The 23814-nt window shown below is 38.7% G+C and overlaps 1 protein-coding gene across 2 annotated transcripts in view; it reads right to left on the bottom strand.

Annotated features, from left to right (window-relative positions):
- Positions 1-4952: 4952 nt before the first annotated feature.
- The window catches only part of LOC148646447 (isoaspartyl peptidase/L-asparaginase), a 46466-nt gene continuing 27604 nt past the window's right edge, over positions 4953-23814 (bottom strand). For both annotated transcript variants that reach the window (XM_088610804.1, XM_088610805.1), the window contains exons 5-7: positions 19515-19639; positions 18336-18446; positions 4953-5500 (exon numbers count right to left, since the gene is read on the bottom strand). In XM_088610804.1, the coding sequence (XP_088466930.1) occupies positions 5292-5500; positions 18336-18446; positions 19515-19639 (445 nt within the window). In that variant the 3' untranslated portion in view covers positions 4953-5291. The remainder of the gene's footprint in view (positions 5501-18335; positions 18447-19514; positions 19640-23814) is intronic.

Here is a 23814-nt window from a genome sequence, read left to right as displayed (position 1 = left end):
TAGCTTCAGTGAGTTGCCAGTTGTGAGTTGCAGGGTGATATGACTGCTGGCAAATATGCAACATTTCTGTCTGATCTTTAACACCTTTGTCGGATCTTTAACGCTTAATTTTATTAAGTTTGTTTAATATTTTTAGGATATGAACAGGAAATATTTTATTTATTATTTTTTATTTATATAGAACTGTGTCACTTGTGGATTGCTGATGATGTTCACCATTAGCATACTCTGAGTGCTGTTGGTTCTTACACAATTTGTTGCCTTTTCATGCTCTCAGTGTTATAATGAAATTAATGTACTGGAATGGGCAATTGTCTACTGATACATCCTGCCGGAACTGACCCATGGCTGTGAAACCCAGTCATTTAAATGTGAAAAACTCCAAACAAAGAGAGACACGACGTGATGCACTCTGGGGATAACAGAAGACAGAAAAAGAAAGAAATGGATCTGAGAGCAAGAAAAGACCAGCTACATTACTGAAAGAGTGAAAAGGGTAAAATGGCAATGGGCAGGATACATTTCAGGAAGAACAGGCTGAAACCAGCAATGGAATGAATCCCAAGAGTCAGGGGATGGCTGAGAAGATGACAACATATTAGACAGGAAGACAAGATCAGAAGCTTTGCCACTGTGACCTGGAAATGTGCAAAGGGATGTCAGGACAGGTGGAGAGGTCCCGAGGAGGCCTTTACTCAGCGGGGTAGTAGAGGAAGGCTTCTGACCGTGGCGACAGACACCGTACATACAGCCAGCGTTTTGTCTTCCCAGCTCACATTTTCATAGCTGTTAATGTCCGTGTTTCTAAATATGTTCCAGAGTAAGGCCTAGGAAGGCATTCATTTAAGTCAGTTAAATTATTCATGTTCAATTAAACAACACAAATGGAAAAGAATCTGAATGACCCTCAGGCTTCACAAGATTGACTTTGAATTAAGACTGAAGAGTCGCAGAAGTTATTTACCAGTGCATCCTTCTTTACAGTTGCCAGAGCTATTTTCTTCTTTTATACTTGCCATGACATCTCTTTCACCACTTTTGAAATGCTTATCTGATAGGCAAAAAGACATTTTTTTCTCAGAAACACCCACCTAGAACTTTCCTCCAGATAACCTTCTCCACATCTGATCAGCCACCTCCACATTCAAAACAGATGCAGCCGAAGGGAGAGAGGATGACATTTCACAAGCAAATAAACAAACCTGGAGCCCACCCAGAGATGAATGCGATATTGTATTGATTTTTCCAGCTCACTTTTTTCTTCCGTACTCCACCTCCATTGCGAGGCTCCTCGGTTTTACGATACTGCGGCTTTACAGATACCCCCGATGGGGCATTGTAAAACAATACAGACTTATTTAAGGCTATTGCTCCAGCAAAATAGGTCTATATATTTGAAATAAAATAATTACTACCCATCTCTTTAGCACTTTGTTCCAGAAATTGATGAAAATGTCAAGCAGGAAACAAACCTAATAGGTTTTCTTGGCCAGCTGAGGATTTTAACTGTTCCTGCTTTCTCTTGGTTTGTCGTTACCACAGGCGGTAATTACCACAGGCATTATTGTTAATTTTCTGAAAGTGTTATTGCATAATTGCCTTAAACACTACTGAAAACACAGAAGACCTAAGTTACGAAAGTGATTACAAACAGTAACTTTAACTCTTTTTGGAATGCTTTAATTGGACCAGGATTAATATCCCCAGAAATCAACATGTTTCTGCTGGATCATCGTTTCACTGCAGAAATATTTTTGAGTTTGAAAAGTTCTTCTTTCCAGATTGATACTTTGTGGGTTTTACTGTTCATAAGCCACATGGCCTCCCTGAGGAATGGTACATGAATTATCAAGATGAGTGTAGGCATCCTCTCACGGGGCACCAGTAAATGTAGGGTTTTGTGCTTTTACTGGGACAATTATTAATTGTAGCAGTAAGTCACAAAATGATTCTTTGGCTATTAGAAGAGCGACCTAGCGGGATAACAGCAACGCACACACGGATACTAATACACGACAATCCATTTATTAATACATAAAATATGCATAAACATAACAGATCTTATCGTGAGGGTTAGCAGAATATAAAAGGTATATATTCAATTACGAAGAGTTACAAACCAAGAGGGACATACATTCAGTATATCATTCATTTATACCGTTTCATAAATGAACTTGGATTACAACTTCTACACTAGATACTCAAAAGCAAGTACATCACTCATAGAAATTAAATTTATATCAACTGTGGTCGGGGTAACAATTTAATTCTCGAGCTGTAATGCAGAATGTTGAGTACTCATCCAGTCTGTGGGGACTCAGATCTCCCACAGACACAAAGGAACAGTGGCAGACTGTTGCCGTGTCCAATAGGCGCTCTCTGGCCCAGTGACGGGCAGTGCTGTTGCAGCTGGAGAGAAGTGGGAGAGATTCCTGCTGCAATGCTCTAGCAGTGGGCTCTCTGAAGACCGGCTAGTTAGTTCTGGCTTACTAGCAGAGTTTGTGCACAGGAGAAAAATGACTGCGGGTCCAAGCAGGTCACACTCTTTAGACAAGAAGAAGACCGGTTCGTTCCTGATGTAGCGCGAGTCCTGAATCCTGAGATTCAGCTGTCCACAGTTCTGACCGTAGTTCACTCGTTGATCAGGTTGATCACTCTTAGAACAAGGGAAAGTCCTGGCACTCGGACGCACTGGCCATTACGTGGTTGTCCGAGCTGAGTCTGAGAAAGTCTAGGAGGAGCCCTGGAGGAGCCCTGTGCTACCTGTTTTACCTGGAGGAACTACGGTCGTTCATTGGTTGAAAGTTCCGTGGGCATTCGAGACCCACGTGGGGTTACCCTGCCCTACCAGTTCCTGATTGGCTGATCTACTGTAGGTGGAGGATGAGTAACCATGCTCTCTGACATTAGGGTTGTAAACAACTTGGGATGAGACTCTCCCTTGGAATCTCTCAGACAGTAAGGTGCCAGAGATGACCATATATCAGGGTTGCTGGAGAATTTCAGCATTGGGAGTTGTTCCTTATCAGGACACTCTATCAGCTAGAAAAACACCTTAAATGTGAACCAAATAGAATGGCCTCTCTGTATCCAGCACCACTGAGATAGACAGACAGAGGGACTGGCAAGGGAGCAGGAGACTTAATTCCTGTATTTTAATAAGCTTTGCCGCTACATGAGTATTTGAAAGAAAATAGATGAATGTTGCTTTTGTTGCTTTTCTGTGTGAAACATTTGCAAATGTTAGCCCACAGGGCAGAATTTCACTTGATCATTGATTCTTCTTTATTAAAAACTTCAAAAATTCTTCTGACTGCTGTTTGACCTTGACAGCAATAACCTTACTTTCTCTAGTAAACATTTGTTTCCTTCGAACTCTGCGGGTGAGCTTTGTATGTGAGGTCTATGCTCAGTTCAAAGGAAAATTATTTTACTGAAGGAAATAAAATATAATTTAATCATTTTTACCTTGGATTCTGAAATTGTGCATTTCAGATTTCTACATAACTAGCAATTTCAATAAATAATCTAACATGCTTTACGATAATAGTTTACAAATACTCCTTTAACACATGAAAATGATTCTTCTGTATTACATTTTCATTGTACATTTTGGAAAAAGTGTAGTATTGCATACTAAAACAATATTGGAGTGGTTGTTTTTGTGTTTACAAATTGCATAGCACATGTTAAACATATTTTGTAACCATCCAGTGATAAGATTGAGGCCAAAAAAATAAATGTATAACCATGACTATTGGTATAGTCATACATATAGGCACTGCTCTCATAACAATAATACAGTAGTACACACAATGTACATCTAACGCTTTCGTTATGGAAACTGAATTACTAAAGTGTAACCCATGATGCACTTCTACAAAGACAAATGAACTCTTTGTTATCCGAGCTATGCCTTTGCTACAGAGGGAAGCAGGTCGGGTGAAGTCGATCTGTGAGAAAAGATGTACAGTGGGTGCCTGCTGTTACACTCATACTGCACAGCCCATCCAATAGGCAAATATGGTCTGCGAACGTGGATGAAATGGTCTCTCATAGTTTCGGGAGAAAAGTAATTTATATTGAGGTTTTACAGTATGGTCATTTTTAAGTTGTTCTGTGTTTATTTTGATCATTTAAATAAAACTTGTTCATGAAATAAAATAGCTTTCGACATTCAAGGCATCAAAGATGAATTCTTCTTGTCGTATTTCTGATCTGATAAATTACTCTCCAAACTGCATTTCGCGTGCCTAAGGACTCATTTATTCTACATCCAGATTACACAGTGTGGGTGGCAGGGGTCCTGTGTCTGTTCCACCAAAGCAGTGGAGTACTCTTGAGATCAGGAATACTTTGAGTCCTGATCTGAGTCCTCGTCTTGTTTTAAATCTCTCAAATCTTCAAATTGATTTATTTAAACTGACTTCACTAGGAATAACAACACCCAAGAATTCAGCATACTGAAAGGATTCTGTAGTCTTTAGTCAAAATGTGGCTGAACCCGCTTGGCTGAGGGCTGACCACCTGGGCAGAGGAGGAGGAGGTTGGGACCCCCTGCAGAGTGAGGAGTGACCCAGGGGCAGCTGCAGAGGTGGAGGTGGGGTTCAAAAAGACGTATGTGAGGGAGAGAAGGGAATCGCACACAGTATTTATAATGTTTTAGGAGAGGAAATGACGTCAGGAGTGATTGATAATTACTGACAGCCAAGTCTGATTGAACTTGGTTGTTATCATACTTCCCGAACTTTTGTTACAAACTCCATTTCGATAGCTTTTCTGATGGATGTTATGTGACTTTTTTCAAAACTTGTTAATTTCGTTGTTCTTTTCCTGAGGTTATATTGTGCAAGCCTTTGCAATATATTTTTATGAAACAGTCATTTCTTACTAATACAGTACTCCTGTAAGTTTAAAATAGAAAACTGTAATAATTCTTTTGCATGACAGGATCATTGATACAGTATTTTTAATGTTATATCACTCATGTTCAATAATTTCAGTTTAATTAGTATGCACTCAAGATCAAGGAATGAATCATTCAAATACAGAGGAAGTATCATTGACTCAAGTAGGAGGTATATACATGTATGGAGAATAAGGGAAGCAGCTTTTCCATACTCAATCTACTGAAAAGTACTCAAAGCATTAAAAAATATTAAACCCAGTGTACTCAGAAAAGACCAATATCAAATGGCACTACATGTGTGTAAATTTACATGTCATTTTGTTTGTTCAGTCACATTGTCGCTCATGACTGCCAGTCTTTAGGCAAATTTGTTCCAGAAGACTCATTCTGTAAGCTGTTCAGAGAACACCTCCTTGGGATTCAGACCGTGGCACATGACATCATCCTTGATGGCCGCCCAGGCCATGCGTTCGGTGGTGAACTCTGCTGCCCAGTCACCACTGCGGCTTACGACGATACATCCACCTCCTCCCTGGACTCTCTCTCCCATATACTGCAGGGAGATTTTGGCTGCCTGCTTCGCAGGTTTGCCTGTGGAAATGCAAGATGTTTTCATGAGAAGAAAATTAGGAGCAAAAAGCCATCGTAAAGGTGCACGAAAATTTATTTATGGGTATATTTTCACTAAGACGCTAAGTATATCCATCCATTCTTTAGAGCAACACCTAGGATGAACTCGTCAGCAGTTAAGCCTAGTCTTCTTCTATCACCAACATCACTGAATGTGGCTAAAATATGCAGAATAACGCACTAATTGTTGAGTACAACGGATCAATGAGTGGAGAGGTCCAAGTGTGATTGTCCTGTCTAGTTTTTACAGATTTGTACTTCATGTGATTGATGGCAACCTGACTACATGGCACTACATTGATTAAGTCACATGCTGCCCTTCCAGCAGGTGAATTCTTATATGACAACATTTCAGCAGGACAGCATATTCTCATACTGCTGATATGACAGTGACTTTCTTGCAGATTGAGCATGTGACTGTGTTGCTGTGGATGGCCTACTTGCTAGACTTGGGCCCCACTGAACTTCTTTGGAATGAGTTGGGATGACATGTAGCATCTAGGACTTAGAAACCAGAGAACAGGCACTTGTTCATCCAGGTTCTGTAAGGAGTTGAACAGACTCCAAGAAGACAGCATTTGCAACCTGGTACAAAGCTTGCATTATAGAAATATAACCTGTGTTGCTTCCAGCAGTGGACACACCTCCTTCTAGCTCATATCTTTCACAGTAGACAAACTTCTATTGATGAACTCTCATGATGCTAAATGTAAATTAGCAAGTCATGTTTGCCCACTAAAATGTCAGTACACCTGTCACTTAAGAGATTTTTGTCATAATTTTGTGAATTTGTTGCAGTTACTTGTGATAGGTTTCTTTTGAAGCTCTGTGTGCTAGGGCATTTCACAAGGAAAAGAACGTGCTTTTTAAATAAGGCATGCAGTTCCTGGAGTTTCTATTTAACTGTCACAATATTACACTTACTATCACTTTTCATCACAATCTCCCGGTACTGAAAGGCATCAGTCCTTTCTGTGACTTCTTGTACTTCTCAAGGAAGAATTGATCTGATTACCATCAAAAACAAGCCAATATTGTGACATTTCCCATCACACACTCCTATATGTCATTATTTGTGTATTCAGTTGCTTGTGAATGTCGTTTTCTTTCCTTGCCATTGCAGTAGAGTTTCACATTATGAAACTACAGACTAAAGATTCATTCTCCTCAGTCTAAAAGTACTGGACTAATTGGCACATGTTATGACCCTATTTGCTTTGAGATCTTCAGTGGGCTCTTTAACTAGATGTGCCTCTTTGTTAGATCCTCAGACAGGCTAAACTCAGTTTGTGAGGCATTAGAATGTCCAGGCAGCAATCTGGCCTCAGGCAAAATAAATTTAACTTAAAAAAGCAATAGAAATAATCAGTAAATGTCTATTTGCTTATTGAAACAACTTTCCTTTTTACAGTGTGTTAATTAATTAATATATACGGTATATTAATTAGAGCCACTTTTATTAGGAAGGGGAGTCCCCTGCCCCTGGCTGTGGTAACTAGGCAATATGCATGTTAATATTTACACAGATAACGTGGTATTTAATCAGTTAAGCAGCTTTTTCATCTGGAATCTCCTAAGAAATTCCTACAAACACATCAAACCTGTTTTTAAAAAGACATGAAGCAAGAGAAAGAGAAGCAAGATGACAGGATGACAAGTCGAGCCTACAATAAGTCTTTAGGATTCTGGAATACTCCATGATGAACGGAAAGCTGTCAGATACTGGGTATTGAATGGGAAAAAATTAAAGAAAGGAGCTGCATTTTGATAGATTTGGAACTAATTATTTGGCAGAGTTTATTTATTGGCATTTTTGTTGAAAACCAAAGATTTTCCCTGACTTGTGCTGTGAGATTATTGACCTTATATAAATTGTTTGTACGCAAGCTCTTATTAAGACCAACAATTTTAACTGAATATTCAAACTATTAATTCCCTGAAACTAAGAAGTTAATCTTTGGAAGGGTGAGACTGCTTTTATTAACTAGTCTTCCTCAGGCAAGCCTAGCCTATAAACTGATGCTAAAATAGAGAAATACTAGTATCTTATATAATTTTCACATAGCATTCCTTTATTTAATTTCTACACTTTTAATTATATACCCAAGCATTTTGTTTGCATTTCTGAATGCTTCTCCATGTCTAGAACATGTAAATGATGTGTCAACATAAACAACTGTCTTTTTCATAAGAAGCTTCTTCTACCTCATCCATTGCCATTTTTATATTTATAGTTTATGTTTTTACTATCCGCATGCAAAACCCTACACTTGTCTATATTATACATCATCTGCCAGGTGTTTGCCCAGTCTTGAATTTTATCTATTTTTTTAAATTTCATTTACTGCTTCTTCACTGTTTGGTTATCCTTCTAATTATCACCTAGGAATTTGGTTGTTTTCTTAACTATATCAGGATTTAGAATCAATTAACAATTACTTCAAGAAGAAAACTTGACTGCTTCATCAGGTTTCATTATGCAAGATGGCGCCTTTCAATGGCGATGTCTCGTGTGTAGCGTTTATGTTGTTTACTTTCATGTTATGTCTTGTTTTTCTGCGCAAAAAATACGCGTGTGACCATCACCTACAGCACGACCCACAGACACTCCTGGACCTAGGATTTAGAGCCTCGGATCTAGCTTCAGTGGAACTGAAAGCACACGGCTTTGCTTCTCAAGCGCAGAGCGAACAGGGACACGATGCCGAGAGGAGGCGGGGTAAGACAGGCAGCGTGCTGGGGTATCCCCAGGAGAGCGCCTGCCGGCCTGCGCCCCTCCAGCTTCCTGCTTGCAGGTGTGCAATCGCTGGACGGTAAGATCGACACTCAGCGCGACTTCTGCGTCTTCTGTGTCACTGAAACACAACGGTACCGATGCCGCTGTATAACCCGCTGGATTCACGCCGTATAGAGGGGACCGGACAGCTGAGCTGATCCTACAGGCAAGGAGAAAAGAGGTGGAGTCTGTTTCGTGATTAACTTTCTGTGGTGCACTGACGTAGACATTCTCTACATATCTTGCTCATATGGAATATCTCACTTTTAGATTTTGCCTTTTTTACCTACTGAGGGAATTTGCGGCTGTTGTTATGATGACCGCTAGGTGCTTTCACCCGAATGATAATGCTGAGTCTGCACTCTGCGAGGTGTACAACGTCATCAGTAAATATGAATACACGCATCCGGACGCTGTCTCTATCGTGGCGGGGGACTTTCACCACTGCAGCCTTAAAAAGGTACTAACGAAGTACTTTCGACACATCTCGGTTCCCACTAGAGGCGATAACCCACTGGATCACTGTTACATAACCATTAAGGGAGCATACCGCTCTGTTTCGGGAAGTCTGACCACGCTTTCCTGCTCCTTCTTCCTGTTTACAAACAAGCTGAAGAGCGCCACCTGCAGGAGAGATCGTGCAGCGCGGGTCAGACGCCGCTGAGCAAAAACTCGCAAACTGCTTTGAAATGACGAGCAGTAAAGGAAGTGTTCTTTTGATAATCAAAGAGGTGTAATTTCACTATCCTTAAAAGGAAAAATAAAATCTATTGCAACTGAGAGCGAAGGTGGGGGTCCTGACTAACACAGGCCAGAGAAGTCGGGGTGGGAACCTGAGACCACACATCAGGATGGGGAAATATGGGACAGTCAGACACGAAGACTCGCATTACATGTACATAAACCCCTGTCCTTCCCCCCAAGTCCCAGGATTTAACAATGCCCCTGCTAGTTCCCAACTATTCCAGACAGGTTCCCATCTACCGCAGCATGCGCTCTTGGGGCTGACATTACCAGCCCCATTACCTGTCCCATCACTGCTTCACGAGGGTGCTACAATTCAAAGATTCTTCCACTGGTCTAAATGAGTATACAGAGGTGGTCCTGTCCTACATCAACCTGTGTGAAAAGATGTGTTCCTACCAGGATGATCTGGATATATCCCAATCAGAAGCCCTGTATGAACAAAGACATTTGGTGGAAAGCATAGCCTTCCAAGCACGTGACAGAGAAAGGTCTCCTGCATACAGAGACATTTTTAACCTCCCTCTGTCCCTGTCAGTTATACCAGAGTGCTTCAGGAAAACCACAGTTGTGCCTGAGAAGTTACCAAGGTAACTTGTCTGAACGATTACCGCCCAGTGGCTGTCACTTCAGTGCTCATGAAGTGCTTGCAAAGCCTCGTACTGTCCTATATAAACCACTCTATCCCAGACTCCCTTGACCCACTCCAGTTTGCTTACTGCCCGAATAGGTCAGTTGATGATGCCGTATCTCTAGCACCACATACTGCCTTTGAACTTTCAGACTGGCGGGGGGACTGTGTTAGGATACTGTTTATAATAATATAGATTATTATTATAGATTAAGTTGTATTATCTTAAAATTGTTCAACAGAGTAGAGAAGTGTATGCGAGTGTATCTACAGAACCTCTTTAATCATGATGACTGCAAAATGACTCCGGCATCTTCTTTAAGGGTTTTGATTATTTTATAGAATTGTTACACCGTGTCTCTTTGTTTTCTGAATATGGTTTATTTCCTTTTATGTAACATGCTCTGATTAGTCATATGTTGGGATATTATTGTTCTATTTATCATTATGACCTCTTGGCCTTTATGTACCTATAGTTAGCACGCACTTGTGTTGGCATTGGTATGGTTGGTCTGTTTTGTTACTTTTGTTGCTGTTTGTTGCTAATGTTTGGTCTTAGCTTCCTTCTAATCAGTAATATTTTTTTGCCAAGATCAGAAATATGCTTGGTTTTTAATGGCCTAGTTATGGGTGTGCTTTATTTGAGAATGCTCTTAGTGATACCCAGGTCCCATTTTTTTGTTTGTATTGTGGCACTGTATCTTGACAATAACCACAGCCAGAAGTTCAGGATGTTACCTGAGCAGGTTATTTAATCACCTGTTGAGATCAGTGAACTGATGTCTTATTGGAAATGACTGTGACAGTAATTGATGCAGAATTCATTCCCTAGTGTCTGTAAGCTGATGTGGATGAAAGCATCTGCATCATGACTAATTATTTTCTGTAACACAATATACATACTCTGACTGACATCTGTTTATGCTTACTGCTTCCGTACAAGCACAACAGGTAAGATCTCCTGGCTTAGCACTGACATTTACATCGACTCACCAGTTTATCCTGAGATGATTGTAGTCCTAGTACCTCACATGAAGCCTATTATTTAACAAATTAGCCTTCTATTGTAAAAGACTATATGGCTGTACCAGTCCTTTGAGTATGTGTAGATTGAATAGATCACTGGGGATCCACATGGATCTGTGTGTGAAAGATTGTGTCACTTTTCAGGTTGTTTTGTCCAGCAATATGGCTAATCTCTTTATTAACTTTTACATTATACAAATGGGATATATGGATTGCTGGCATACAATGAACATTATTACAAACAAAGAAACTATCTGCAGTGTATGACTAGTGATCCAGTTTATTTATTCATCTGTTTGTTTTGTTAAGGGGGAAAATGAACCTTAAGACATTTTGAAGCATAACCTCTGCAAATTTTCTTTTGTAGTCTTTTGCTGCAGGCCCAAAAGAGTCCTGTAAACAGGCATGTTTAAACAATAATCAGTGCAGGATGGGCAATTGGCAGTCAGAAGAGGTGTCATGTCCACCCAGTCATGCAACAATACAGTTACAATTAGCCTTTACTGCTCTGCATACTGATCAACTACACAAAGCATATCTGGTGAATTAACAACAATTTCTCATTGAACAGCAACCCTGCTGCCTCCCTCAAAACTCAGAAGAGCCAACCCCTGCTCCAGGCATCTCACAAAGATCCAGTTTGAAACCAGGGCTGACTGTGATGGACAGTTATTCACCCAGTAACAATCTGCTTGTGGTATTAGACTTTCTTCATCAGTATCAATATTTCATGTTTCCTGCAGAGTAACTCATTTTGAACTGGCTTTCAGGAGCTCTGTGTTGTTTAGCCACGTGAAAGGTCAGAGTGAATGGCGAAACCTTGGAATCTCCCAGACACACACTGAAACCTAGTAGTCAAAAATAAGCAGTCAACTTGGTTATGTTTTTTCAAGGATGGCATTGGTCAAGTATCACTGGAGATGAGTGAGGTTAGATGGCCAAATAATCAGGGTATTCTGCCAGGGGGATCAGCATGAACTGGAGAAATGACAATGCTGACACCATTAGAGGCACACAGACACTCAACAAGTGACAAGCGTCACTGATGCTTGGCAATCCAAGGACAACAGCACCGCCTGGGAAATTCCAGTCACAGATCAGCTTACATTTGGACTATTTGAGCTGTAGGGCCCAACCTGAATGAGTAGCCCTAGCTTTCCCAGTTGTCACTGAGGATTCCCCCCAAAATGTACATTTTGTCTACGAATTTTCAATGACACAAAAGTTATCCTAAACTAGTTGGAGCCCAATCTGTTCCATCAGACCCTAGACCTAGATCCTCTGAAGCCTTGCTTATATCCAAACCTCATGCACCACATGTTCAGTGAAGAGTACTGCCTCTGTGTTATATGGTTCCTTTACTCTCTTTTGAGGGTCCTGTCCTCACAGGCAGGTTGTCATTTCCTCAGCTAGGTCTGTCACGGCAACTAAACACTTGATATTTTTCAATTATTCAACATGTTTTGTCTCTAAGATTTGGCCGATCTGTTGAAAATCCATTGTCCTGCTGAAAGGTGAATTTTCATCCCATGCTTTGGTCTTTAGTAGACCGATCACAATATAATATGCTTGACAATGGGGATGCTGTTGATTGTGATGTGTTGAGTTTGCATATGATGTAATGCTTTACATTGCAGACACAGAGGTTCCATTTTTTCTTGTCTGACTACAAAAGTACCACTTAAATCCTTTGTTGCAAAGTCAGTAGGAGATTTGAGATGGGTTTTCAATTCTGCCATACAGGCCAGCTTTATGGGATAACCACAACATTGTCGACTGATGGACATTTTCTTCCATTTCATCCATAGAGCTCTGTAAGTTTTTAAAGATGCCGTTAACCTCATGGTGGCTTCCATAACCTGTTAACATAACTCCGGGTTTCTCAGCGGGGAGGGACAACCTGATTGAGGAAGTGTCTATTATACCACCTGTTTCTTAATGTTAACTTCACCAGACGTGTTAATCCCACAACTCTTTCTGTAAAGAGTGTTTCCTATTCTTGGTTTAAGTGAACTTCCATGTAGCTTCCACTAGTGTTCTCTGGTTTCACAATTTATTCTAAAGAGGTTCACATTGACATTGTCACTACCTTTGTGGGTTTAAAATACCTTGATTGTGTCCAAGTATTCAAAGTATTCAAAATAACTTCATAATTTACACTTATTTAGTACTTTCATCATTTTTTCAGGCATCACATTCTATAATTGGTCTACTATCTGCAATTTTGCCTTTTTAAATCAAGTCCTCCAAATTGCAAGCAGCTATAAAGCTGAATGCTAATTGCAAAGAAAAACAACAGCCCGTAAAAGCTGTTCCTTTTTGTAAATGGGAGTTATTCTGATACCATTCCAATGAGGAAAGCTATATTGTCATTATTATTCTTTTTTTAACATTCTGTTGTCGAGGACCCAAGGTTATGTAATTCACAAAATATACAATCTTTCACCTGATGACTGTGTTCCATCAGTGATGACAAAAACAAACAAGCAGTGTAGTCAGTGCAACAGGAAATGGGATATCATTAATTTGTGGCAGGAAGTGCAAGCACTGACAGATGATCATTAGTGACTTGGATGCCAAGGTGAAAAGAGGACACTATGGCTTTTAGCAGATTTACCACATAAGAAGTAAACTTGTTATGGTGGCACTAGTGTTTTGAGAGACTCTGCAGACATTTCACATCCACTACACAGATCCCTTTGACCCCCACTGATTTCTTTTTCGTTGAAAGCAGAAGAGGAAACTTGGTTTCATATGATCTTGTCTTTTGTAACCTTTCTAATGTCCTTTTCACGTGTCAAAAAGCAATTTTGCAATAAGTAATGGAGGCAGTAAGGGCAGTAGATGTCTCAGAGCCACAAAGAATTAATGTAATGAAACAGGGTTTAATAATGGTTAATGCCACAAAGCAGAGAAAGCCAGGGGTCCAAGAGGAATTTGCCATTGATTTGAAACCACCCAGTGCCTCCGTGGAGCTCACTGAAACAGTCATATGTCACAGGCCCAGTCTGTCAGGCTGGTGATAAAAGCAATTCTGAAGCAGTCGTCTCTTGTTAAGGGTCAGACACTCGAGCAGCTGTCTGATCTTAAAGCAGTGCTGCACAATCCTGGTCACTTAGCATGTTAATGTAATCATTTTTGTAAACCATTGCTGTTACTTCATCGTTTTTCATGATCTAGATAGATTCAAATTTGGTATTTCATTAAAATACACACAAATAATCCCTTGCCTTTACTGAGGCTCACCTATAGCTTCACTGCAGTTTAGATGAATAAATAATTTTTGATACCAGTGTATACGCTATATAAATGGCTGTTTATCAATGCAACTAATAATTCCTTATTTGTGATTCTATTCTGACAGTATGCATGACTCCATTCCTTGCCTCTGCACTTTGAACTACAGTACTTTGAAACCTCTGGATCCATCAGTATCTAAATTTATGAAAGTTTAAAAGCTAATTCAAGGTCTTTCAGTGCTGTGAGCTTGCAGGTGATGGTTTTACAAACAATATATGTGAATTTTGTATTTAACTGAAAAAAATATTTAATCAATGCTGAGAGCCATTTATGTTCCTTCAATCTACTGGGAACTGAACAGGCTGTGAGTAATGGAGAGTAGAGGAAATGAAGTACTGCATAGGGACATAGGCCTACAGTAGATGTGATATGATTTCCTTCATCACTGAGGGCAATAAAGACCTTAGGAGCTTTGATTCAAGCATAGCCACCTTTTCTCCTCTCTCCATCGTATTTTCTAGTGTGAGGCAGTCCAGTGTGGAAAGAACACAAATGCCTTCCCTTTGAAGCGACTGTAGAGTTTGTGTCAATGTAATTGTGATTGTAATTTTTTTTTATGTCTAATAAATATACTGTGGATTAAAAACACATGGGAATGTCAAATCTAAAATGAAAAGGATATTCCATAGTGTAATGTGAGGTAAGGGCATAGGAAGATCAATATTTTGTATAACAGAACTTTTGTGCAAGAGAACAAAACATGTATCAAATAAATAGAAGACAAATATTGAAAATGCAGAGCAAGAAAGTTCAGTCATATAATGTTTTAATTTATTTCCTCTCTATGTTCCTTTAAATAAGGTTATGTGTATTCAAAGGATAACAGGTGAGGTGCTGTTATTATATGTGAATATGAAAGGTATAATTTTTTTTTCATAATTTAACACATTCCTTGCATTTCTGCAGGCTTATAGAGTGTGCAAGCATTAAAAGAATACATTGTCACACGTTATGTTTGGACATCGATTTAGACATTCTTCATAAACTGTAGCAACATTCCTATTTGTGTCTGAAGAAGTCAAATAAATAGAAGTGCAGACAATGCAGTAAGAAAAGATATGAAGTTATATATTACATCTTGACAGCAGGAGAGGCCATACATTCTTACAAAGCCTGATGAAAGTCTTAATAAGTACTGCTGAAAAGAGTAAGCACTGAGCTTGAAGTCACCCTTTTCATGTTGCTGTTGCTTTGCTCTCTTGTTTTAGTATTTAGTAATTTAGTATTTAGTAATAGCAGTATTTTTTTTCTATTTTCGTAACCTCCAAATTTGTAACAGTATTTAGAAAGAATGTATATGAAAGTGTTTTTTTTTACTCTACAAGCTATATTGTAGACAAATATGCATGGACTGTAAGTACAAGATAAAAAAAACACAAAACTGTATCATACAAAATTACCAGGTAGCTGTGACAGAAAGTTAACATGTTATTCACAAATAACTTTCAGATTTCAAAAGTTGAAAAAGCTCACTTATTAGCTCACTTATGTTTGTAGATTATCTTATTTTTCTTGAAGCCTTACTTTGCCTAAAGATATTTTTACTCTAAAATAGAAGCTGTTAATTAACAATTTAAATTATAAAATGCTTTTAATTAACAGAAGCTATTAAAAACAGAAAATAAAAAGGCCTCATTAACTATTCATTTCAGTATTCCTATTGTGAAATTTCAGTAATTGACAGCACATTTGTTCCAAATGGCTTTCAATATTAAATCTTAAAACCCGACAGTGTTCGCATCTGGTTCCGTGAAGAAAAATAATTAAATTTAATAATAATGCAAAAACACAGCAATCCATCATGTCACACTTGCATGAAGAACACAGAATTGCTGGCCCAGTGCCAGCAGAATATATCTATAAAGTGGGCCAATTATGTAGCCATAATGTATTTTTAGTCCCTGTGCAAGACAAGATGATCCCAAATCATCAGTCTGCATCTTGCGAAATTGATAATAAAAACAATCGTTCCTCTGGGGGTTTGATCACACTTTATTTCATGGTGTTCAATTTGTTGGGTGATTTGTATTGCGGTGTTGGATTGCTGTCAAGGTGCACCAAATATGGAACCCATCAGACAGCCTCATATCAATCTACTACTTGAGCTTGAAATAAATGGATTAAACCCTTCTAAATATCTTGTTAATCTGTTTTTGCTTTTCCCAACTGGATTAAATCTAAACAAGCTCACAGTGTAATATTCACTATCTGTCTGTCATCATGATGTTCATTGTCTATCACTCCAAAGTGATTGTGTTTTGCATTTGAATTCTTCTCAAAAGCCCCTAGCATATGAGTCCATTAGTCATCAACTCAGGGTACAGCTATTTTTAAACAAAGGCTTTCAGCTCTGAGCAGAAAAGGGTATTCTCTGGCTCCAGGGTGATTTTTCAAATTCACCTTTTGTGCAAGCACCCACCCTGCTATCACTTATAGTATCAATAAAGGTAAATGTAATATTATAAATTAGTGTTGCTTGTCTGGTAAATATTGATGATGATATATCCCACAATGACACCAATTGTAATGAATTGGGGGGTCTTTTAAAAATATAAAGGCAATTCCAATGCTAATTTAGAATGCCGGATAAAATGTCCTCTATGGTCAAGAATGAAACCCAGCTGAGTGAATCACATGGTTTGCTTTTCTGCTTCCCTGGCACAGTGTGAAGGAGATGTACTGTAATGAGGAGGCTCAAACTTGAAAATGAAAAATTATTTGCAATAACTACAAATTAAACTCACAAAGTACTATTTACAAGTTTTATATATGTAATTATTGTAAACCTCTTAAAGCCCAATGCTACCCTGACTTGTCCCTTTAAAGATGGACTAACCTAAGTAGGCAGTGACGTGGTTTCTGTAGCATTACGCAGACTAAGGAAGTTATGGCTACTCCATTTCCCCTCAATGGGACACTGCAAGAAGGCAGCAAAGGAAATACATTTTCCTTTACATAAAACATCTGTTTTTCCTAAATAATCTCAAGGTCTCTTCACACCTTAAATATACATGTTAGATTTCAGTTCTTAAAGGCCCACGTTAATGGTTTGGGTGAAAGGTTTTTTGTGTTCAGTGCTGGAACTCAAGTGCAGTGTTTTACTTCCTCAACTCTGAAAATGAGAGCAAGAGTTATGGTGGCCACTACTTCTGTTACACTATGCTGGTCTTCCTGGACAGGGCACTCACTTCATGTGATTTCCTTGTTTTGGCATCTTCCACACAGGTCTCCATCTAATTTTACTGTATGTCCCTCTTTAAGGGAAAAAGTTCTGTGTGTATTGGTATGTAACTACAATTTTCTGCTTCAACTGAAAACTGGAGTCACTGAGCAGATGGCCTTGCCCATGTCTTCTGTGTAATCCTGGTTACTAGCACGTATTGGGAAACCGGTAATGTTAGTAAAGTTCAGTTCTGGTATAACTAGTATAATCCCCAGAACACAGAAGTAACATCACGTTAAACCCCAGCAGCAGCCAAAGAACTCCAATGGCAAAAACTGAGAGATGCAATACGATGTCTATAAATTATAAGGTAAAGCATAATGCACAATACTTTACATTGCCCATATTTATTCATTCTAACAAATAATATTTAAGTTATTGATAAGTACAATTCAAAATCAAACCAACATTCACCATTCCCTCTATCAATGGCACCCCTCTGAGTGTTTATCAAAGAACTTGTGAAACTGAATCAGGCAGCTGCTATAGCAGTACTGTGCAATAAGAATGATCAATATTTCCCATATCAGCCGCAGTACTTCATGGGTCCCCTTCATGGGCCCACTTTATTAATTACTTTGTGCATCAGTAAATATTAACTTTAAATTCTCACTTCTGTGCTAGGCAGCAGAAATTGTAATGCGTCATGGTATGTTTTATTCAGACTGTGTGACTTTAATCATGTACAGTATATGGACAGAATATTAGGAACCCCCATGAAATAAAATGTTGAGAATCTGCACACAGTTTCAACGGTGTATGACTTCTATTCCACAAGACTGTGAGATGCTTGCAGCCGATGCTGTCCCATGCTTCTAGCAGAATTGACTTCAGCTGCGGTCATGAGGACAGTCTGAGGTTCTGATGTGTTACACTGCGTGTTCTACCAAATGTTGATAGCATTTAGAACGGCAACTGTCCTGGACAGGGATGGTGGGGGGGGATGGCAGTCATTCTCCTCAATCCAACTGTTCTTTTCCTGATAGCTGACTGAGAGAGTCTATTTCACTGAGGGTTTCTGATATTTTGCCCAGTGAGTGTAATTAAACACGTTTGTATATCATAAAAAATTACAACCCCTAAAAACTATACTTGCCTTGTTCCATATGAAAGAGAATAAGCCTTGCAAGAGTTACTTTCATAATGGATTCTCCATGCCCAGTACAAGATACTGCACCACTGAAATTGTCAGCGTACCCACCAGAGCCTGTGGAGAAAACATTAAAATAAATCCAATTTCTTACAAAGTTTCATTTTTCCAACTAAGCAGTACTATTAAAAGTTAAACCTTTAACTGTAATATCAAAACATTAAAATAAATGCAGTTTCTCCAAAGTATTGTTTCAACAAAATGAGATGTCTTGATCATTGCTTACTAATCAAGAATGTAGAGCTTTCTTTATAATGTGTGATAATGACCTTTAAACCCTGTAATGACCCTATAAAACCCTGTTTTATATGTGACGTAAAAATACATAACTGGGCTTTTCCAAACTGGCAGAGCAAGCTTGAAGTCATAGTAGATAAAAAAACTGACATATTTGTGGATAATGTGACCCTACCTTTAAGCTAAATTCTGTGTTCTTTCCAATTCCCTGTCTGTGCATATCCCTCAAAAAGAGAGTTAATATTTAAGTAAAGATTAGAAAAAGGTTGGGTAAATGTACTTGGAAATGATGATAAAGCCCGTACCTGCAAAATCATATGCTTTATCATATGCCATAACAGATCAGGAACCATTTGTATAATATAATCTACTTGCCAGCTATCAGCATTCACATGAAGTCTATAAGTTTGGTTTATCATGCCGAAAGTCTTCAAAAGCCCTCAATGCTTTAATGTTTTCATCATTCTTTGCTTAAGGCACTGTGCACTTGTGACATCCAGCATGTACAATCACAGTTGGTTAGCTTGAGTCAACCAGAGTAGGTCAAACATGAAATGAAATTGGCTTGAGCAGACGTTTCTCGCAACATTTCAGTGAAAGAGTGCTCGGTTTGCCTCTGTGGGTAGCAGACCATCAGAAGTGCCTGAGATTTTAATTACCAGCAGGAATTCTAACAAACCACATTGACGCAGAGGAAAAAAAATAGATTTCTTTTTTCTTACCAATTTTAAGAAAAAATACATCCTTTAATGAATGTCGGAAAAAGAATCACAATAGCCAGATAGCTTTTTTTCCCACCTGGTATGGTGTTAAAATGTCTTCGTTGAAAAGAAATATTGCAGCTCATTAAAACATGTTTTGTGAACCCAGAGTTCTACCTTTTCTTACCAATTATGGGAGAATCTCCAACTCTTCCCACCATTTTGTTTCGGATCCCTCCAGTTGATGTTGCACAAGCCACATTCCCCCTGCAGTCCAGGGCCACAGCTCCAACGGTGTCATGACCCTGTACCCTGGAAGCACAAAGAACCCCCAAAAGGCCGCTTTACTTCTTTTTAATTTTTTTAAGAAAGTTGTTTTGTCCACTTGGACTTGGATACTTTACTCTTCAGTCTAACATTGAGCATACTAAATGGTATTTCCATCCATCAGTCCATTTTCCAATCTGCTTTATCCAGTACAGGGTTGCGGGGTCAGGCTGGAGTCTATCCTGGCAAGCAACTGGCAAATGGCAGGACACAGGCTGGACAGGATGCCAGTCCACCACAGGGCACACGCCGACAAGCACACTCGCACTAGCATCAGTCTTCTAAGAAATCCATTAACCTACCAGTCTTTGGATTGTGGGAAGAAACTACAGCACCCAGTGGAAACCCACCAAACAAAGGAAGAACATCCAGTACAAACTCCAACAGAGAGCACCCCATGAACTGAACCCAGGGCACAAGTGCTGTGATGCAGAATGCCTACCACTCCACCACTATGCAGCCCCTAAAAGGTATTTCTTAATCATTATGAGGTACAGTAGTTACATCAAGAATATGCTCAGAAGTTCGTAATGCTGTTCAACCAGTGAATGTGTAGATGAAGACATTTTATTTATGAGTTGTGGACTATGGATGGATAAATGAACACCATATGTACTATGCCTCTTCATGTTGCCTAACTACGTCATCTGAAAAATGTTATTTGCTGGGAGACACAGTGGAGGGGTAGCTTGAATTATTGTCTCACAACTCTTGAGTCCTGTGTTCATTTCCGGACTGGGGTGCCTTCAGTTTGGATCTCTGTGCCTGCTGAGCCAGGTTTTCTCCAGGTGTTCCAGATCTTTCTGTTTCCAAAGACATGCTGGCTAGGTTAATTGGTATATCGCAACTGTCCCTGTGTGCATTTGTGTGTGCCCTGTGATGTAACTGGCAACCTACCCTGTTGCCTGTGCTTCTGGGATAGGCTCCAAGCTGATGGTTTTTTGATAAGATTGATGCATGTTGTTTGCTCTTGTCTGTCCTTCAATAAGAATGTTAAACAGAACTGTAAATTGGTATTTTACTAATACATACAAATATCTGTCTAAAATCAACAGAGCATCTCTGCAGTTTAATATGTTTATTTTCTTCCATACTCTCATTCCAAGACTTTTTTTATTCAAAGTCTCCAGCTCACACATTTGTAACTCACAGCCTAAGTCAACAGATCGGTCAGCACTGGGGATTAAATGTGTCAGGATACAGTGTAGTAAAACAGCAAAACTTAGATTGTCAGACACTGGCAAACAGGATAAAAAATATTTTCAAATGCAGAAGTTTCATTATTCAGTTGAAGCCAAAGTTTAATTATTTTTTTCTTCTTTGATGATTCAAACAATAAAAAAAATTAAGAGACATATTTGAGAAGTATTTGCAGAGCCAAACCAAATCTGTACGGCTAACATACATTTTGTGAATAAATTCAAATTTCCAGAAAACCATACAAGAAAGTTGAAAGATATCACATTCCAGTATTAGGGAATAAAAGACAATGTATACCCAAATGAAAAACGTGAAGTTGTTAGACCCCAGAGGCATTGAAGAGGAATTTCTTTAAGGTGTGCATATAACAATAAACTCTACTGCTACCTTACATTAATATAGGATTTTATGTGAGAGACGCAGAAGAGCCTGTTGCAGTGTAGTCTGAAAATCACATGCTTGACTCCAGTCCCTGAAATGTCCAAAAATCAACATTTAAAAAAAATCTAATTTGATTCTAATCTGAATTCTAACTATTCAGTAGTTTGCTTGTTGATTTAGGAATGGGTAGAATTTAAATTGGTGAAGCTTCAACAAGGAATCTCAACATCTGAATTTCATTCAATGAGGAGTCTACAATGACCACAAAATTACCATAATAATAAAAGCAGACTTTGTTTTTTAATAGGTTTTTGTCTTTATACTGTCCTCAAAACAATGTGAATTATTTATTTGCAGAGTTTTCTACAGTTCATTTAGACCCTACCGAATAAATGTATTTTATAAATCCTTAAAAGTTTGCCTTTGTACAAAATGCAAGCATAAATATCATAACACGTAAATATTTCTTTAAAGAATGACAGTTTCTCACAAAATCCACACTGCTGTTCTAAGTATGTTAGGAGCACTAGTTACTCCAAAGATGGTATTTTGACGATCGGCAGCTTGTACATCATGGGTCAGAGCCATAATAAAGACTTAAAGAGGGTTTGCACGTTCATGCAGCGACCTGCAGTACATCACAGCCCAGAAGAGGCTCGAATGACACATCACACTAGGCTGGAGACCCTTCTGCTTTCAGTTAATCAAAGTAACTCAAACTCAGTTAATCACAGTTAATCAAAGTAACTGCCGTGTGAAACACTGCAATAAAGTAGCTACTGTACTAAATACAGTAACTGCAAACAGCTGTGAAAGAAAACAATCTGAAACCAAGTTTGAAGAGAAGTACGAGAGAGTGAAGATCTGGGCACAGTTAGTTCTAACATTTGAAAGGCTGAAAATACTTTTTACTTTCACCATTATTTGTATCAATATTCGAGAGGACTTCTGTATGTGCCAAGACTGAAATGAAAGGGCTGTCACTGGAGATTGATTAGCTGTGTTGCCAAGTGTGAGCGTGCTAAACGTCAGTGTGCTAACACGTTCTTATTCTCCAAGAAAGAGCTCCTGCTCCCAGCACTGGAGCAGCTACTGAAGCTCAGAAGCACCAGGGCTTTGTAATACTGCTGTTGTCGCCCACCTTGTCATCGCATTGCTTTCTCTTTCGGCAGCTCGCCAAGATCATGGTATCATTCTTGCAATAATATAACTTTAGAAATAAAGTGCTTTACGGAACTACAGTGAATCAATCGCCTGTCACTTTCTGCTGTGGGCCAGACTTGCTAACTTAAATGACCCTCACAGATATCTAATATATATGTGAAGCATCCATGATTCCTTCCTTGACAATGACCATATTATTGTATGTTTTAACTGTGGTTCCCCCCTACTTTACAAAAGGCCAGGAATTGTATAACTCCAAAGGGATAAGTTTAAATCACTTTTGAATCACCTTTGGTACCTTTCCAGGGCATTGCAGAGGAAATGATTGAAAATCAGCAAATATGCTTCACACTTGATCAGACACAAGTCTTTTTGAATGTACTAGGCATGAAGCAAGAACAGTGCGTTTACAATGAGTCTGAAGGTGTGTGGCAGACTGCCTCAATTCAAGGACAAAGGAAACAAGTAATGGTTGGACTGATCTCCTAGTGGCTTCACTTAGCGACAAGCTCTTCACGGGAAATATTTGTCTAAACCAGTCGGGACAGATTCGCTTGTCAGGCTCCTGAAGGGAAACATCAATCAGTTTTGACATGCAGTTGATTGCTCTATTAAATCACCACCAAGGGTTTGATTTGGCTCATCAGGTCAGGTGAAAAAAATAATAAATTTAAAAGATATTTGATGGTAGGCTGTATTTCAAATTTCCTGACTGAAGTAACCCGCAGTAATTTCTTTAGTGACCTAATGGACCATGAAGTTACCAGCACATATCGAAAGATTTATTGCTGTGAGAAAGTCCTGTTTAATCAAATAACTTAAACAAATAAAAGCACTGTAGATTCTGAGTCCTAATTGACAGAGAAGTACTGCACACCTTAGTCGTCACACTAATGATCAAAATGGATGAAGATTTAATTTAAATTTAAATGCTACAATTTTGTCAAAAAAAATAATGTATATTTAAAAACAACAAGCATAGAAAAATATTCATACATAAATAAAGTGTGATTCTGCACAATGATATTTAGATCTATGGGTATTTAATTTTTTTTTCATTGACAGCTATGACATCACACAAAATCTTTTTTGCTGAAAGATTGTGTAAATTTTTCCAAAAGTCACCACTTTCCCAGGCTTCATAAATATTGTAATCAAATATAACTATTAATCTACTTCTGTCCTTACAAATTAAATCTTTATTTAGTTTTAAAGCTTATATATATATATTATGAGATATGTATATTTAAGATGCGTATGTTTCAATAAATGCAGAATTTAACCATTATTAAATTAAGAGACAAATCAAATTAATATAATATCTAGTTACAGACATCTGAGTCTACCTCTACCAGTTAACAATAGCTCTTAACAGTAATATATTCTGTGTCTATCAAGTAAGGTATCAAAGACCA

This window comes from Lepisosteus platostomus, chromosome 17 (genome assembly GCF_059453375.1).
Source record: "Lepisosteus platostomus isolate fLepPlt1 chromosome 17, fLepPlt1.hap1, whole genome shotgun sequence".
Taxonomy (NCBI): Eukaryota; Metazoa; Chordata; class Actinopteri; order Semionotiformes; family Lepisosteidae; genus Lepisosteus; species Lepisosteus platostomus.
The sequence above is the reverse complement of the archived record's forward strand: the minus strand, read 5'-3'. Positions and strand labels throughout refer to the sequence as shown.